The sequence below is a fragment of the Passer domesticus genome, chromosome 8 (genome assembly GCF_036417665.1).
Source record: "Passer domesticus isolate bPasDom1 chromosome 8, bPasDom1.hap1, whole genome shotgun sequence".
NCBI classification, from domain to species: domain Eukaryota; kingdom Metazoa; phylum Chordata; class Aves; order Passeriformes; family Passeridae; genus Passer; species Passer domesticus.
This window is the reverse complement of record NC_087481.1, coordinates 26,039,056-26,057,801: the sequence shown is the minus strand read 5'-3', so window position 1 is coordinate 26,057,801 and position 18,746 is coordinate 26,039,056. Positions and strand designations below refer to the sequence as shown.

The window sequence follows — 18,746 nt, the reverse complement described above, 5'->3', positions numbered from 1 at the left end:
CCAGCCCCTTCCCGCCCCGGGAGCGCTGGGAATTGTAGTTCTGCAGCTCCTTCCCCTCCGGGACTTTCTTTTCTCCTCCTTTTTTCCCCACCCCAAGCTTCTCTGCGTTTTGTATCCCCGTTGTTTAAAGTAAAGGACCACGCGTCCTCGAGCAGGGAAAGATGCCAAAAATCACGCGGGAGCACCATTTGTGATCATGTGTTTGTGGGGAATTTCGGAAGGAATTTGAGATGGGACTTTTGGAGGTTTTTTGTTTTGTTTATTTATTTTTTTATATAGGTAGGAAGGGTGAGTTTGGTTTACGTTTTTATGGTTTAGAAGGTTACGAGATTTTTAGCTATAAGGCTTTTTAAGGATAAAACATCATTAATAAGGATAATATACTGTTAAAATATTGCTAAAATATTGCCAGTAAGGATATTTATGTTTTCGACTTAACCTTTAAATATTTTGTTTTATGGATTTATGTTTTAGTGTAATGTTTTTTAGTTAATTATGTTATGACATATAAACTTATAGTGTTGTATTTTAATTATTTTTGCTTATTTTTGTAGTTACTTTATAATTTTTTTTTGTATCTTAAACTTTAAAACTCTAATTTTTTTTTTTTTTTTTACTTAGCTTAACATGTTTCTGTTTTAAACTATAAATCTACATTTTTGCTTTCAGCACTTAAGTTTGGAAGTTTTTTCCAAGGTCTCAGATCAAAATCTGTGTTTGATTTTAAGCCTTGGTTTACAGGCTCAAAGAGCCTGTTCCTTGCATTTCAGATTCCAACAGCTGAACATATCCAAGGCCTGGAGCTGTTCAGTGCTCCAGCACCCAATACCCACAGCTGGACTTGAACAGCTCTGATCAGAGAGCACCCTGTGCCAGGGCACGTCAGAATAATGACAAATTACCTTCATTCCTTTGCAATCCAACAGATTCCTCTCAAGTATTGAAAACATTATTCTGGGTTGGAGCCTACCTGACTATATTTAGCACAAAGAGAATTTTATAAACATACAAAGAGTAAATGTTTTCAGGGCAGCCTGTTGCTTTTTGGTCATGAATTGAGCAGTTCTAATCGAGAATTCACGTCATGTAATCTGAGAGCATAGCTTGTAAAAACAATAAACAGAATATCCAGGGAAATAGTGCCCTTGTTACCAGAGTTACTTACAAGTTTAGCTTTAATTATGCTCCACTGCTATTTTTATGCTTCCTGAAACAGAGCAAGCCCAGTTTTATTAATCCAGCGAGCTAATTGGATTAATGGACAAAACACATCTTCCCTTAATAAGATAAAGGATTGAAATATAATCTCTAAGGGAAGTATCCACCCTGCTGTTAAAACAAACTAACAGATTTATTGACCCTAAGTGCCCCCAGATATGGATCGTGCAAGAAGAGCTGGCTTTAGAGGGAAGCAGCTGGGAGAGATGCCAGGGACACCAAACCCTGGGCCAGCCTCTGCAGCTGGCTCAGCCCAAAGCAGCCAGGTGTTTGTAGGTGCATCAGTCACAGGAAGGACTAAAGCCAGGCAGTGCTCTGGCCTCTCCTTGTCAGGTGCAGCTCAAACCCCCACGGGCTGGATTATCCCAGTCGTGGAGATAAAACATGAGATTGGAGTCTGCTCTGTGTTATAAATGAGATCACAGCTGCTGCTGCTCTGACCTGGGGCAGGCCAAGGATCTGTGAGAGATCCCGTGTGCCTCTCCCCAGGGTTCACACCTTGATTGCCCTGATAGATATTTCTGCAGCATGAAAGCAGTGGGGATGATTTCAAAACAGAGGCTTGCTTGTCACTTATTCACTTCATCCTTTAATTCAAGGAGCACAAATATCACCTATTGGTTTGGCACTTGAATTATTTATTTGTAAGCATTTTTGGGGCTCCAAGTTGAGTGAGTTGCATCTGTAAACTGTTTATATCAGTCCCTTGAAGACATTGTACCCTGTGCTGGGAGCAATCCTGGGAGTGAAGTGAGGGCCTGGTCACAAAAATGAGTCTCTGACAGCTTTCTGTAGCTCACCAATTTCAGCTTTGGCAGGGCTCCAGGGGAAATGAGTCTCAGAAACTTTCCTGGTGCAGTAAGAGCAACCCAAAGGAGCAGGCAAAGAGGACACAGGCAGCAGGAATGTCATCTCTTACATGGACAAGACCAAGGTAAATCTTTGGTCCCGTGTTGCTAAAATTATTATTTTTCTTAAATCTATTATATCTAATCTTAAATCTATTGTATCTAAAATCTATTTTATTTTTTAAAATTTTCTATTGTAAAATACTTATATTGGGGTAAAGAGTTGGTAAAAGATTTTTTTCCAAGCCATAAAAGCAGCTGGAAAATGTAATTCCAGGCTAATAATGGTTATACTACTAATCTTGCTTTTTTTTCTGTTTTGTGTCTCTCCAGTTGCCCCCAGTATACAGAAATAAGCATGAGAATTGCTAACAGTTAGCCCTTGTAAAACAACTGTTAATTGCCTTAAATACATGAAACCAGCAAATTCACATCAAAAACTTGTGGTCAAGCCACAAGGAACTTCTTGGAAAGAAAAAAAAAAGTCCTTTTTTTAGGACAAGCTTAGGAAAAGACAAACCACTTCTTTAAAGAGAAAGCTAATGAGTAGCCTTCCCCTGTCATTAAATTTTAGTTGCAAACCACCCAAAATCTGGCTTTTCTCTGAAGTTAGAGTCGTGTCTGTTACGTATATGATGGACCTTTTAATCAGCTGAGCCTTTTGAGCTAATGTGGATTGATATAGATGTGCCTCAGCAACCTCATTAATCAAATCTAACGAGCTGGAGCCTTCAGCCCCGTGCTGATGGACTTGTTGGTGTCCCCCACTGCCTGCCTCACTTCCTAAAAATATCTGGAGAGTGCAAAAGAGGATGAGAAAGCAGCAGACCTCGCCTGAAGAAATCTGCCTGTGCCTCTACAGCGTGTGTGGGGTTCTGCCAAATCTCTGTGAGCTGCTGTTAAATCCCTGGCTAGATGTTAGGGACTCTCTGGATAATGGGGCTTTAACTGGATGCCTCAGCTTGGATAACATTCCAGTGTTTCCTGCTAGTTGTAGGAGCTGTATTTCTGTTGGAAGGCCACCAAAAGGAGAGGAAGGGAAGGCTTATTTTCTGACGGATGGTTCCACTGAAATCTGGCCTTCTTCCTGCTCTGCCGTCAGCTGTGTGGACACATCTGTGTCCACAGCTGGACAAGAAACGACTGCACTCACCTCGTGCCCTTGTTTGTTCCTCCTGTGACAGAGCTGCAGCTCAGCACCCCCAAATGGGACAAAACACCCAGGTTTTGGGGTGGGAGCTGCGGGACAGTCTGGGTACAGGAGATACCCAGCTGTGGGTCACGCCGCAGCCTGCGGGTCCCTCTTGTGCACGAGGAGGTTTTGAGGCAGTCACCCTGCTAAAAATGTGTGTTCCAGGGGGGTTTTGGCTCTGTTATGCCTTTGCCAGCTCTGTTGTTGTTGTTGTGAAAGATTTCCAGCTGGGAGCGATCAGGAATTGAAAGGGCGAGGATGGAAGGCTATGCTAGTGAGGAGGTGATCCTTTCCTTGAAACCATCTAGAGAGATGGGAAAAAACGCTCAGGAATGTCCCTGATTCCAACTGAACTGCTGTAATGGACAAACAACGAGCTCATTTAGGAAACCCCATGTGGAAAGTGCATTTTATATGGCTCTACGCAGATATTTACTGTACACATTAAGTTGTATTGAGTAGCGCTGTATTAACATTTTAATAGTAGTTTCATAGCAAAAAGGTAGCTTTTGTAGTTAAAATAGGAACTATGTATGTGGAATGTTTTTTCTTAGAAAGGAATGAGGGGCCCTCACTGGATGGTGGCTGCAGGACACCTAAATCTTTCAGAGAAAGGGAATTTATTGCTCCCTTATCAGCAGAAAACTAACTTCTTCCCACCTCGCTCAGACTGGAAGACGGCATGAGGATTAAGAGGAAGAAGTTGACAGTGACCAGACAGAATCCTGTGTTTGAATGGAATTTATGCATCATGTATGAGGTGTATGAATATGCAACAGGCGATTGTTTTTAAGGGCTAATCCTCTGTTAACGGGGGTCCTTTTTCGGGCTTGTGTTGTCCAGAAAAAGGTACCCAGACGTCCGTATCTCTTTGTTTTTATTGTCTCATATTGTCCTAACCTCAAAGGTTCAAATTTTATTATTTTAATTATATTACTATTTTTATAACCATTTTATTACTATTAAACTTTTAAAATTTCAGAACCAAGTGATTGGCGTTTTCCACACCCCAGCATCGCCGTCTCCGAGCAGGACTCACCCACGCATGTTTTTCCAAGCGCCTGGGAGGGTCCCGAGCGCGGCGGACTCTTCCAGCCTCATTATTCCCTGCTGCTGAGCGCGGCTGCCCTGGCAGCAAGGTGCGGGGCCGCCCTTCTGGGCCGTTTCTGGCACCTTCTGCTCCGAGCCCGCCGCTCCGGGGCCGTTCCCAGCTCCCTGCCCGCTCCCACGTGGAGCCGCGGCCGTGGCGGCGGCGCATGCGCGCTGCGGCGGCCGCCGCTGTGACCGGGCTCACGTAGCGCGCGGGCCGCGCCGCCAGGGAGGGCGTGGCCTGAGGGGGCGTGGCCGGGCGAGGCTATAAGAGGGGCGGCGGGGCCGGGCGCGCTCAGTCGGTGAAGCCCCCGGGCCGAGCGCGGAGCTCCGGTGTCGCCCCAGCCCAGCCGCGCCCCGTGCTCAGGTGAGGCCCGGCCGCCCCGTCCCGCCGGCCGTGAGGGTGGCCGGGCGGGTGTGTGGGGGGGAAGGGAGCCGCGGGGCTGGGCGGCTGCCGCGCGGGCGGCGGTGGGTGGGGGCGATACGTGGCAGCGCTCCGGCGCCCCCCGCCTTCCCCGCGGTGAGGGGCCGGTGTCCCGGCGCTGCCGGCCGGGGTTCCCGGCCCTTACGTAACGGGAGCCGGCAGCCTCCGGAGGGGGGCGGGAGGGCGCCGGCGCGCCGGCTTCCCCGCGGCTGGCAGACTAAACACCGCCGCCCCCCTCTCCTCCTCCGGCCGTGCCTCCTCCCGGTCCCGCCGCGCGGAGTTGTCCCCGGGGCCGGGGCGGGCCCGGTGGCCGCGGGAGCGGCTCGGCGCTGGGAGCGATGGAAAGTTGCTGGGCGGGAGCTGCGTGCGGGATTGCGCCCTGGGGAGCGCTGCGTTCAGCGAGAGGAGAATGCGGGGTGCTCAAGCGTTCACCTACCGACGAGTGGAGGTTTAGTGAATGAAAGGCATTTATTTACTCGGTTACGAGGAGTAAGTCAGTGCGGCTCCCCACAGCGCCAGGGGCTGTTGGCTCGGGATGCAGAGAGTGAAGGCAATGAGATCCCGGCTTGTCTGGGAAGCACAGGCTGACCTTCGGGGACAGGGATGGTCTCTGTCCCACTGCCCTACACCTCGGACCTCTTCTGGATTCATTTTAATGCCTTGGACCAAACTGATTTGACCCGGAGCACTCTGCACTGCTTCTGAAGTATGTGCTGACACAACCAGTGCTGATTAACTTTCTCTTTGTTTTCCTTCCCGAGCCAGCTCTCTGACCTGTGCAGATTTAAATGCTGTTCCATAATGAATGCCTTTAAAATCCAGCGTTTAAAGCTGTGATTTTTTTGGGGCAAAGTGCCCCGTGCAGCTTGGCAAACTGAAATGACAGGTGGCAAGTTACGCTTTGGAAGGAGTGAGGATAAACAGAGGTTTATAGCAGGAAAACCATGCCTTCATGCTGAGGTTGATACAGATAAGGAAATACTTTTTTCTTTAAAAGAAAAATGCCAAGTGATCATTGGCATTGTCCTGCTTTCTCTATAATCACTCTCAATATCTGCAAATGTTCCTGGATATCTCTGTATTTGCTCAGCTAATCCTTGAGCAGAAGGATAGCCTCCTGCCTGTTGTGTCTAATACAATAATTGCTCTATTCCATCCCCAGTGTTCTTTGTCTTGGCCTGGGAAGGTCAAACAGGTGTGCTCTGAGGGCTGTGTCCATTCCATCGTAGTCTGGAGGAAACCAAGGGAAAACTCACTTCAGTTCCCTGTGTACAAACCCAGCTGCTCTGTGTTCAGCCATGAATGTTGTCCCCGGCTTGGAATCAAATGATAGGCCTTGAAATTGAGTCTCATCTATTATTATGTTACATTTTTCATGTATATAAAATATTGTAACGTTGTCGTTAAAAGATGCCTAAAGTGCACCCTCTTCTTTTGGTAGTAGCAATTGTAGAAAATCTTTCTTCTCTCCCTGCTTGGATCTTAATTTTAAAACAGCCTTTGAACATGCTAGAGGACTTGGGAACTGGACTCTGGTGCTTCTGTCCTGTGAGACCTTTAAGCAAAGATGACAGCTAAATGTTCTCAGTACTTATTTTGGGAAAGTTCTTTCCTTTTCAGTAGTATTTTTGGTCACATGAGACTGTAGCTTGGGTTGTCCTTGAGACAGGAGAGGCAGCTATCACTCCTGGTTCCATCTTCTGCCTTTTCCCTAAGCTCAGCTTAACTGGTCAAGGGGTTTTATTATTATTTTTACATACAGTGGGGTCCAGTGAGGATTGTGAGAATGGACCCATTTTTAATCAAAAGTTGAGGATCTTGGTGATAGAGTTTTGTCTCCTGGCCCTGCAGTGGACTTCATCTTGAGCAGGCCAGTTACTTCTTGCCTAAATAAAGAAGCTGGTTTGGAACTGAATTAGAGCCATTCCATGGAGTAGCCCCTCAGTTTCCATTTTTAATCCTGCTTTCTCGGTCCTGGTAAGCACCTGGGAGCTTGGAGCTGGCAGTGAGGAGACTTGGCTAGTGAGCATCTCCAGTCTGGTCATGAGCAGTGGGACTGTCTGATGAGCTTGTGTCACTTTGCAGCTGTCTTTGCTTGCATCTTTCTACTTGCAAAGCAGAGCTGAGCTCTGGGAAGTCCCCAAAAAACCCCTCGAAGTTACATGAGATGGTGTTCGTTGTGTGCTCAGAGGGTCTGTGCTGCTCTTGGCAGTGCCATCACTCTGCTTGCTGCTTTGTTTCCCTTGTGTCCATGTGTTTGTTTTCTCTGTGCTGCTCCCCCTTCCCCTGCGGGTGCTGTGCTGGCTCCCAGGGGAGGCAGGGAAGGCAGCTCCTGTGTTGGAGCTGTCAGCTGCACTCCCCTCCCTGCGTGGGCACTGATCCCCTCCTCCCCCGGCTGCTCAATTGCCATTTTTGTGGGACACGGCTGAGGAGGAGGGTTAGACTGACAGGAATAATGAAGAGAGGATTTTCATCTTGTTTTACTTCATGTCACCAATGGGAAGAAATTAAAGCCTACTTACTTGGCAGCCCGTGAGTCTGGGAGATTTCCAGTGTCTATAAGAACTGAGCTGTGTTTGCTTTGATTTGGGAACCTGTGGCTGGTCCTGCTGCAGTGGTTGGAAAGCTCTGCTCCTTCTGAAATTCTTCCAGGAATGGGAGAGCCAGTTCCTCTGGGCAGCCTCTTCTAGTGCCTCAGTGTGAGAAACTTTGTGCTGGTATCTCCTTGGAATGCCCTCGTTGCCTTCTGTGGCTGTTGCCAGTCACTGCTGCTGTGTGCCTGTGGAGATAAAGAGGTGGCAATAAAGGTTGCAACAGTGTTTGCAGGAGCCTGGTGTTGGAGCAGGCTGCAAAGGCAGCTGGAGAAGAGGAAAACTGAGATGGAACACTCAGTAAGAGCAGTAGGTGGAGAGGAAACATTGTTTTCTCCACCTTTTTGGTGATTTTGTTTATTGGTTTTTCTTTGTGGTTTTAAAAAGTTTCATCTTGATTAATGCAGCAAGAAAGGAAACTTTCTGAAGCTTCTCTTGTGTTTCACTGAGTGCAGTAAACAAATAGCTCAGTGCATTCCCAGTGCTGATAAAATTGGCAAATATTTACGGTGCAGTGAAGCTGTTTGTGCTCTGTCACCAGTTCACGGTGTGTTGGCTCGAGGGCTGAATGAGGCACTCGGCTTTCTGCAGGGTGAGCCAGGAGCTGAGTGGTGTTTTCAGTGAGAATGGAGGGGGACATCAGTGGGTTTTCATTAGGTGTGTTTGAAACAGTCTGATGGCTGCCTGTGGGGAGGAGGAGGTGAGGAAGGCTGCTGTGGACGGCAGGGCTGCTTTAGAGCATTGGTGAGGGGGAAAGGGGCACTCCAGGAGGCTTCCCTGTCCAAATGCTCACTCTCACAGGCAGAAGGCAATGCCAGAATGCATCAGCCCTTCAGCTGTGGTTGTGCAGATTTTGGGTGCTTTACAGGAGCTGGAGGCTGTGCTGCTTTTCTGGGCTCGTGAGTGTTTCCTGCTGCTCCTCTTGGTGCCAGTGGAGCTGTGCTGGTCCTGTCCCACAGGAAATCCAAACCCAGTGCCTCTCCTGCAGAGCTGGAGGTGGGAGGAGAGGAGGGAGCAGCCTCCTGACCCTCGGGTGCACTGTGAGGAGAGATCCTGCCCTCCAGAGTCAGGGCTGTGTTCCTGTCAATCCCACCGTGCTTGGGATGGTTTTTCTTTGGGTGTCACTTTTGAACCTCCCTGGTTATGGTTGCACATTTGCTGTGTGAATACCACACCTGGGTCTGTGTTGTTTGCTTGATTGAGGTTATGCTACTTTCTTCCCAAACTACCCTGTAGCTGAGCTTGTTGCTGTTGTCCTTTGGTTTTTTCTTCATTAGCTGTGCTGTTGGAAGAGCTGCAAACCAATTTGTTAGTCCACACACTGGAGTTAATTTTTTTTTTTCTGACCAGATACAATATGTGAAAGTTTAAGCTTTTGTTTGGGGGGAAAAAAAAAGCAAACCTTGTGAATTCCACGACAGCATAATTACTCCTAAAGTATGCAGGAGCCAGGCAATGCTGGGCTGCTGGAGGGATCAGCATCCTGAAAGGCTTGAGCTTGGCAGCTGGCCCTGCAGAAAGAGTGAGTGCTTAGCCAGGATCCAGGGACAGACAGAGCTGCCTTTTGTGTCAGGTGTGGAGCTTGGCTCCATGGAGGCAGCAGGAGCGTGCACAGGACTCCCTCCCTGGACTGCTCATGTAGGGTTTCATTCAGACCTGCTCCACTGGCACCTTTCTGACTGAAAAAGGAAAGTTTTTTTTCCCATTTGAGTGGATGAACTTGATAATGACTATTTTAAATTGGTGTTGCAGGCTTTTTTCAGTGTTTTTTGCAAAGCAGTTCTACCTGCAGCATGACTTAGATGCCAAAAAGGAGAGTGCTGGTGAACACCTTGTCCCTGAGCTATTCTTTTTTCCTCAGGTATAAAAGTCAGCAGGAGGGACTCGGTCTGTGGGAGCTGCTCAGGCTGCCGGGGTTCTGCTGCCTCAGGCCCAGGAGGCTGAGCTGTCCCTTCTGAAGGTGCATTCCCCTCCCTGCTGAGCAGGGATTTTCACCTCTTTTGTGTTTCTCTCACAGGTGTGTGGTGAGGTGAGAGCTGTTGAGCAATGGCCTCCAAGAAGCTTTGGTGTGCCCTAGCCCTGGGATTTCTGCTGCCTTTCTCTTGTGCCCACACGGACTTCTTCACTTCCATTGGTGAGAACTGCTTTGGTGTAGCCAAAAGAGTTTCTTGAGAGCCCCCAAAGCTCATTCTGCAAGGATGTGTTAATCATCCAAGGCCCTAATTGGTACAAACCCATTTCCTAGTTACTGGCTTTTCTCTGGGGAGAAATGGGCTTTAAGTCAGTCCAGGGGTGGTCTGATGAGCCAGGCTGGGCTTTGTAAGGACTGTTTATTCTTAGGGTGTTGGAATTGAAGCAGAGTTTGGTGCTGCACACAGGTGGAAGGAGGTGGAGCAGTGCCAAGGGCACACAATGGTGCAGCATGCCTGGACCCACCCTTGGGCTCTGGTGGGCACTGAACCACTTCAGCTGCCTGCTTGCAGGAGGTGAAGCAATTATTAATTAATACCAGGGACCCCTTGAAGTCATGCATGTAATCTTAAAAATAAAGCCCTGGATTAGTGGTGTGTGTCAAACACAAAGGCTTTGTGTGTAGCTGTAGCTTTCTCTTTATTTGCTCTACATTATGTATGCTTGGATGAAAGATTACTCTGTGGCAAACTATTTCCTTTTCCAAATGAATCCTAAATTAGTTCTAATAATAAATATGCAGTATTACATTAATTTCCATGGCAACAAGCTTGGTCCAGCAGGAGATTTTCTCCTTAAAAAAAAGGCCTTACTCAGATACTCCTTCAGGGCTGTTTAAGCAAATACAGAAGGACTTTTGGGGAAGTAGAAAAGAGGAAAGTGCCTTTAATTCTCAGGGGTTTGTGTTTCTCCTTGACTCACCAAACTAATTTTTTTTTCTAGGTCATATGACAGACTTAATTAATACAGAAAAAGACCTGGTTGTGTCACTCAAAGATTACATTAAGGCAGAGGAAAGCAAGCTGGAGCAGATCAAAAAGTAAGCACTTGGTGTCATAATGCTAATGGTCAATCATTGGAGCCCACCCTTATGCAAAAAGTGCTTCCTTAAGGCTGATTAAATTTGTGGAATTTTTCCTCTGGGGCAAAGCTCACAGCAGCAGGTTTTGCTGGGTGTTTGTTGTAAGTTGTTCTCTTTCAGCACTGCTTGGTGCATAAATAAGAAGAGACCTGACCATGTGAGGAGCAGAGCCCAATGTGTCAGATGTGATCACAGCTAGAAATAAACATATTTTATCACTGAGCAGGATGCTTTCCTTCCTTTCAGAATATGCATAAATCTGTCTAGAGGGTGTTGAAGCAGTTCTAGATGGAGGAGTGGTTTTTATCTTAGCCTTTGCATGTTACTTTCTGGTGTTCCACTGAGCAGGAAGCAAGATCCTTCTTTGTCACTTGGAATTGCTGCCAGGTTTGGAATGTTACAAGTTGATTCTTTACAGCTACAAATTAGCACAGGAGTGTGCCAGTGTGGCCTCCCAGAGCCTGTAAACACAGCTCCCTGCAGAAGTGTTGCAGCTCTGTTTTCATTTTATCAGAGGTCAGGAGAGTTCAAATGACTGTCACTGAGCCTTTAAAAAACCTTGGATAAAAAATGCCAGCGTTGTTTGTTGGCACCTGGAGGGTACTGGGAGCTGCTCCTGCAGTGGGAGATGCTGGGAGGGTTTGACCCTGAGCCATGGCAGGGCACAGGGTGAAGTTGGTTTCTTTCAGTCCTGCTCTGAGCTGGAGCTGCTCCCCAGCAGCTCCTCGGGTTTGGAGGGAGCCCCTCACTGCTGTGGCTGCTGGAAAAGCCCCCAGGGACTGTCAGGGTGCAGGAGATGCAGGCAGAGGCACCTCCCTGCCTCAGGCACAGCCTGCAGATTGCATCCAGGCAAACCAGATCCTGGGACAGGAGGAGCTCCAGCTGATGGGCAGAGCTCCCTCCAGGCTGCAGATTCTGGATTTGCTTTCCTGCTGAGCTTGGGATTCTCTGTGGGGTGTGGCTCCTCAGCATCAATTTACCCTGATTGCAGGGTGTTGCTGCACCTCTTCATGCTGTACAGCTGCCTTTTTTATTTATTTTTTCTTTTGCTTTGGGGCACCTTGCGTTTGTGAATGACTTTTGGTACTTAGAGAAGTTTGAGTTGGAGCTGAAGCCCCAGAAACTGGGTCTGGGCTCCTCATTTGGGGGTGTGAGAACTACTGATGTTGCTTCATCCAAGCTTTCAGCATGGAAAGGAGCTTTGTGGAGAGAGGCAATGGTGTCTCACACTAAAATAATGTGAGACAAGCATTGAACTGCCTTTTTGTAACTGTTAGGGGGAAAAGTTGGTGATTGAAAATGTGGGTACAGCTTTGTTTTTGATTAGTCCTGCATGGCAGCTCACAATGGAAGTGCTGGCACTGCTTTTGGGGTTTGTAGGAAGGAGTTCCTTCAGCAGGGCTCCAGCAAGGGCTGCAAGAGCAGCACAAGATTTGGGCTGCAGCTGAGGAAGAAGATTTAGTAAAGGAAAAGGAAGTAGCCCTTCTTATTCCTTTTAGAAGAGCTCTAAATATAGATAATGCAAAAGCTTGCAATTTTAGTTGGCTTTTTTATTAGTGAAGACATTTGAGTAGTTTGCAATCAGTTTTCTAGCACAGCACCAGATTTCTGTGAGACTTTAATGAATATTTTCATTCTAGATGGGCAGAGAAGTTGGATCAGCTGACAGCTACTGCCACAAAAGACCCTGAGGGGTTTTTGGGCCATCCTGTGAATGCATTCAAGCTGATGAAAAGGCTCAACACAGAGTGGGGTGAGCTGGAGAGCCTGGTCCTCAAGGACATGTCAGATGGTGAGTGTGTGTGCCTGCAGCAAAATCCAGCATCACAGGCTCACTGCAGGTACTTGGCTGTTGCCTTTCACATGTCAGGGCTTGAATTAGATTTGCAAATCTGCTTTTGAGACTGAGCATTTGTGAACTAATCTGAATTAGTGTAGTAAACACTTAATTGCTGCCTCTTTTCTTCAGCAAGAGTGGAAGCTCTTTAGCAAGGAGCAGGACGTGAAATAGTTGACTGTGAAAGACACTTAGCAAAAGGAAGCCAGGGTGGTTATAATGGACCTGGGAGACTGTCTCAACAGCTAATTAATACCAGATGGAGGTTTGTAGTTGGGAATTATAAGAAAGCAGAGCTTTCAAAAAGAACAGGATTAGTCTCTGATAAGGATCCAGCACACCCAGCTTCCCTGTTGCTGTGACAGGGGCTGAACATGGCAATGAAAAAGGCTCTGCACCTGCCAGCCAGAAATCTGCACCAGTGTGTCTTGAGCCCTTCTGAATGGGTGGGGGGGGAAAAAAGTGTTTATTTTTGATTTTTCCTTTGCTTTCTTTAAAAAAAACCCAAAGCAAATGCAAACTGTGCAGCCTGTGCTGTGAGTTCAGGTCAGGCTTGTGTGAAGGTGGATTTTGGCTCTCCCTGGAGCAGGGAGTTCACACAGTTCCCAGGACAGAGGTGAGCACGTGTTTCCCTGCCTTTGCCAGGCTTTATCTCCAACATGACAATCCAGAGGCAGTTCTTCCCCAACGATGAGGATCAGACTGGGGCAGCCAAGGCCCTCCTGAGGCTCCAGGACACCTACAACCTGGACACAGACACCCTCTCCAGAGGGAACCTGCCAGGTGAGAGCCATCCGTGGCTGTTATCTGCATTTCCTAAATGTCCTGATTGCAAATTGTTTGCTCTGTTCCACCTTGCTTAACTGCTCAGCCTGAAAGGAACATTAGGAAGGGGGTTGAGCTGGCTAAAATGAATGAAAAATTGTTTTTTTGGTTGAAATCTGTATCTTTCTTTTAGTTATGGTAAGATAATCTAGTGTTAATAGTTTCTAATAAAAATCAATAGCAATAAAATCTTGCCTGTGTGGGTTTTTTCCCTTGTGTTGCACTGGAAGATGCCTGGGTTTATTGTACAACATCATGCATTTTAACAAGTTCTTTTGAGCTTAAACTTCAGGGATTGTGCAAACTGAAGAGCTGAAGGTGGTGCATACACAGACTTGAGCCTGTGTGGCATTGCCTGAGCTGATCCTTAACAGGCTGCTCTGTGCAGGAGAAGACACAATTTCTCTTTTTTGTCAGGAAACTTTCTCTGCTGAGTCTTCCTTGTTTCCTCTTTTCAAAAATAGTCCTGTGCCAGCTGGCAAAAAATCAGCTCTGTACAATCCATCTTGTTTTTGCAAGTGCTCATTGTGGTCAGATGCCTGATAAAATTAAGAGTAATTGGCTTTATGTGTTATGATGTATAACCTTGCTTTTGGGTTTGGTTCAAGACCTGCTCAAGGACCTACAGATTCCTCCTAATGCAATGAGCAGCTCATTGCTGTTTCCTTCAAACAGCCCAGAAATACAAGGGGAGGTTTTGCTGCTGCAATGAAGTGTAATGGCAGAACCTGCAAGTTCTGGAGGATACAAGAGAATAGCTTGGACTCTGGAGAACTCCAGAGGGGAACTGCCCATGTGGTCACTTGTTTGTGTTCCTTTTCTTCATTCCCAGGGAATTTCATTTGGTCCAGAACCTCATCTACTGCCAAGTTATTGTGTCCTTGGAGGGTTTGCAGATTGAGGAAGCTGCAGTTGCTGCCCATCACAGGAATGGACAGCAGAGCAGCTGCCCTCTTTGAGCACTGCAGAGCTGCTGTTAGAAACTCAGAATGGGTTAAGATGTAATCAGGGATGTAATTCTAGCTGTAACACTGGCAGGTCCTGTTTCACTTTTGCAGGATTAAATTTGGTTTTTCATAGGGCCTGTATTTCCAGAGGCAAAAATAGGAATCTGTAATTTGCCTACTAGTGCTTTAATCTTTCAGAGGTCACTTAAAATGTTTCTAAAAATGACTGACTTGAAAAAAATCCCAAGCAGCTGGGAATTTACTCCCTGATGTTTTCCTTTTCCTCCCCCACCAGGCTGTCACTAACAAGTCGTGGTTCAGTAACATTTTGGAAGTGATAATGTGATGTCCTTGAAAACAGAGTTCTGAAACTTCAAATTTGCCTTATTTTTGCTCTTGCTGGAAGTGGTTGGGGTTTTGAGGAAGCAGGGTCTGTTTAATTTGAATTTTCTCTAGTGGTAGAGACATTTAGCTGTTCCCTGGTACTCTGGCAGTGGAAAGCTGCATCTGAGTGCTTGTGTGCCAAGGATTTACAGGCTTAGAGACTTCCAACAAACAGCTACTGCAGAAGGGAGCTGTGGGAGAACAGAAATAAAACCCTGCTGTGAGGAATGAGAAATAACTCAAATGTTTCTCAGAGGACAGGTCTGGAACCCTGTGTAAACTCCTTGTTTTGCTCTAAACACCCAGGTGTGAAGCACAAATCCTTCCTAACAGCTGAAGATTGCTTTGAGCTGGGCAAGATTGCCTACACAGAGGCTGACTACTACCACACAGAGCTGTGGATGGAGCAAGCCCTGAAGCAGCTGGATGAGGGAGAAGTGTCCTCTGCAGACAAAGTCTACATCCTGGACTACCTGAGCTATGCTGTGTACCAGCAGGGGGACCTGGGCAAGGCCATGGCGCTCACCAGGCGCCTCCTGGAGCTGGGTGAGGGCACAGGGACACAGCTCTGCCTGGGTTTGTCCTGGGATCTGACTCCTGTATGCATCTGCAAAGTGTGGTTTTACGTTTTAGATGGGGATTTGCTCCTTTGTACTGAAGGGTTTTCATGGCTTCTGTCCCTTTACCTGTTTGAAATCTGGTTCTCTCCCTACATTTTGCTTTCCTGGGTTGAGATTGCTTCCCATTAAGTAGAGGCAAAAGCAAAATTAATGAAATTGAAACTAAATTTGTGATACTGAAATCTCTGCAGGTGATTTAAATAAAAATTCAGCATGCTGAAGATTAAATACTTGTAAAAGCAAGAACTACAGAATACATGACAGTGAGATAAGAGGCTGTTTCATGAAAAATGAAAGCATTTATTCTCCTGTAAATACTCCACTGACTGACTATGTAATGGATGCTCTGGGAAGCTCAGAACTAACCCAAATGTAGCAAAAGCTACTTATTTAAAAACTGAAGCTAATTCTGTAAGTTAAAAAGCTTTGTCACCATAAATTTTAAATCCCACCAGGGTAGTTTCAGGTTTGCAGCCAGTCATGCTGTGCCAGCTCTCTCCCTATCCCATTCCCTTGTCTCTCCCTCTGAAGTGAGATGGGCTGGAGTGGCCAAACCCTTTTCCTCAGTGCTGGGACCCCCATGTGCAGTGAGAAGCAGTGGTGTGCATCTGTTTCCTTTGCTTTCTGTGGATAACTAACCACTTCTGGATGATTCCTCAGGGGCTGGAACCCCGCCAGTGATCCCCGTCTGTTTCTCTGTCCATAGATCCTGAACATCAAAGAGCAAACGGGAACATGAAATACTTTGAATACATCATGGCTAAAGAAAAAGAAGCAAACAAGTCCAGCACGGATTCAGAAGAGCAGCAGGAGAAGGAAACTGAGGTTAAGAAAAAGGATTACCTGCCCGAGAGAAGGAAGTACGAAATGCTGTGCCGTGGGGAGGGGCTCAAAATGGTAAAGTGGAGTAGACTGTTCTCAAATGTTTGAAACCAAACAATGTCAGGAATTTGTGTGTGGTGTGCAAGCAAGGAAGTTGTTAGAGCAGCTGGATGAGTGTGCAGAGCTGAGGATCATGTGTTGGATTTCTTCCCTCTTTGGCCTGTTCAGTAGATGGAAAGTAACGCTGCCTCAGGCACTGCTGGCTGTCCTGGATGTGCTCCATCTGTGTAATTAATTGAATGAGGATGCTGGAAGTCTGGAGTTACAGACAATTAAATAGAGTAGTTTGAGTAGTTTGCAGTCAGTTCTCTAGCATAGCACCAGACCTCTGTGAGACTTCAATGAATAGTTTCATTCTAGATGAGCAGAGAAGTTGGATCAGCTGGGGTGTTGTTTTTAGTGATGAAATTATCTTAGTAGGGTTGTGTAAAGCAGTGCTTGCTGAAGTACTGCACAGCAACATTAAAGTGCAGACAGCACTGACCTCTCAAACTGAAATCACCTCTTGAACCTGTCACATAAGGAGGTGGGGAGAGTGAATTGTTTGTGTGTCCAACACGTGTTCTGCCCTTGGAGACGCCAGTGTCCCGTGGCAGTTCTGAGTGCCCCTTGCTGTGCCTCCCCAGACTCCCCGCAGACAGAAGAGGCTCTTCTGCCGCTACTACGACGGGAACAGGAACCCCAGGTACATCCTGGGCCCTGTCAAGCAGGAGGACGAGTGGGACAAGCCCCGCATCGTTCGCTTCCTGGACATCATCTCCGACGAAGAGATCGAGACCGTCAAGGAGCTGGCAAAGCCCAGGGTAAATGCTCACCTTCCTTGCCTCTGGGGCCTGCAACCCCTCGTGTGCTCGGTGTGAGTGTGAGTGGCTGGCTGCTCCGGAGTGCAGGGGTGTGAGCAGTGCAGTGAGCTCACACCCTGCCTGCCTCACCTTGCAGCTCTTGGTGACGCCCCTGGAAGGAGACTGGGAATCCTCTCTGATGACTGGAGCCAGGTCACAGCAGTGCAGGATTGTCAGGCTCTTCCAGCAGACACAATTTCTGCTGGTTTGGATGGGGAGGAGAATGTTCTCCAACAGAGAACAAACATAAAACAGTGAAGGTGGAACTGGAGTATTCCTGACTTGTGTTTGGTTTTCTGCTTTTGTTTCTTTGCTCTTGAAGTCTGGAAGGGAAAGGCAGCCACTCCTCTGGTCCTGGAATGTCACCTTATTGTACAGACAAGAAAGAATGGTTATAGTCCCCATTTTGGTATAAGACTGGCTTCTGTTGATGCCTTGTGAAGGCTGACCTAGAATAGAGACCAGACAGAACTAAAAATAAAGCAGGGATTTATTAAAAGGCCTCAATGGATCCACCTTGGGCAGCACAAGAGCCCAGCCAGGGCTGCACCCAAGATGAACTAAAATGGTCACAAAATGGACACCCAGTCATAGGGTCTGTCACTTTGATCAGTTCTCCTCCATTTGCATATTGGAGTTAATTGTCCAATTCCAGCTCCAGCCCATGCAGTCCCATCCTGCTTATTTTTCTCTCTTCAGCCCACGTTGTTTGTGCTTTTGGGCCTGAGATCTGGATCATTTGTCCTTGGTCCCCAGCTAGAGAAGGAATTGTTTTGTCTCCCTGCTCTGTGCAGAGAGCTCACCATCCCTTAATATGAAGCTCAGACCCACACACTAAAGCAGCACAGAATGTGAAAAATATAAAAGCTAAACCTGAGGCCATCACTGTCTCCAGGCTTGGAAGGTGCCTGCAGATGAAAGAGCTTTAAGAGGTCAGGACATGGTTGGTGGGTTTTGCCTTCTTATTGACAATGGTGGCTCATCAACCCTGTTTGAGACACTGGATGCAAAGGTTCTTGTTTCTCAGAGAGGAATAATCCAGGGCAGCTCGACTGTCTGAGAAAACGGGAGTGTCCAAGGCCAACAGCAAACTGATGGAGCTGCCTCCTGTATCCAGTTGGTGCAACTCTGCATCTACAAATGTACACTGAAGATACAGTTAGTTAAATTAATTTATAGTTCAATCAATTCTAAAATAAGACTTAAACTCATAGAAATGTAATTTTCTTGCTTTTTTCCTTTGCTTTTGGCCCAAATAGCTTTTTGTCCAGAATGAGCTGAGCAGATGGAGACCAGGGGAATAAGAGCACTCAGTGCATGAGAAGCTGTTGGCTTGGCCAAGAGCTGTGGCTGTACATGGGCAGCTGGGCAGTGAGGCTGTCCTTGGCCTGCCACAGAGCCTGAAGGGGATCTTAAAGCTCCCTAAAGCCTGAGCTGTTGGACACTGGGAAGAATCTCTTGGCTGAAGAGTTTGTCAGGCCTTGGCAGGGCCTGCCTAGGGAGGTGGCAGGGTCACCATCCCTGGAGGTGCCCAAAGAATGGCTGGACGTGGCAAGGTGGGCATGGATCAGAGGCTGGAGTTGATTGTTGATTATCTTGGAGGTCTTCTCCAGCCTCAGTGATTCTGTGATTCTCTTCTGAGGTTTCTGAACTGTAAGCAGGAAGAGCAAGCTCTTCCCTCCACCTACCTGTGAGGCATCTCCTCCTGCTGCCCTGGCAGGCAGCTTTGCTGCAGGGCTGAAAATCAGAGCCCCCATTGCTGGTCTGGAGGTGTTGGAGCTCCTTTGCTCCAGTGTGATGCATTCCACACCTGTGGAATGTGACCAGACCACTGCTTTACAGAGCAGAAAACTGTAAATGTGTGACTGTAAGCTCTGAACTTGCTGAGGTTGCTGTTTTCCTGTCAAACACTCCACTCATGGCAAAGACTTGGAGACCTTTAGGCAGGAGCATCTGTATGCAGTTACTGCTCCCATATTCCCTGTGGCTGAGGCC

General features: G+C 47.2%; 1 protein-coding gene across 7 annotated transcripts in view; it reads left to right on the top strand.

Moving 5' to 3' along the window:
- Positions 1-4,576: 4,576 nt before the first annotated feature.
- Positions 4,577-18,746, top strand: part of P4HA1 (prolyl 4-hydroxylase subunit alpha 1) — a 28,068-nt gene continuing 13,898 nt past the window's right edge. For 5 of the 7 annotated variants that reach the window (XM_064429844.1, XM_064429843.1, XM_064429846.1 and 2 more), the window contains exons 1-8: positions 4,577-4,714; positions 9,380-9,496; positions 10,276-10,372; positions 12,055-12,206; positions 12,897-13,034; positions 14,714-14,953; positions 15,734-15,924; positions 16,536-16,712. In XM_064429844.1, the coding sequence (XP_064285914.1) occupies positions 9,409-9,496; positions 10,276-10,372; positions 12,055-12,206; positions 12,897-13,034; positions 14,714-14,953; positions 15,734-15,924; positions 16,536-16,712 (1,083 nt within the window). In that variant the 5' untranslated portion in view covers positions 4,577-4,714; positions 9,380-9,408. The remainder of the gene's footprint in view (positions 4,715-9,379; positions 9,497-10,275; positions 10,373-12,054; positions 12,207-12,896; positions 13,035-14,713; positions 14,954-15,733; positions 15,925-16,535; positions 16,713-18,746) is intronic. The other 2 variants (XM_064429849.1, XM_064429848.1) reach the window with 1 other exon arrangement.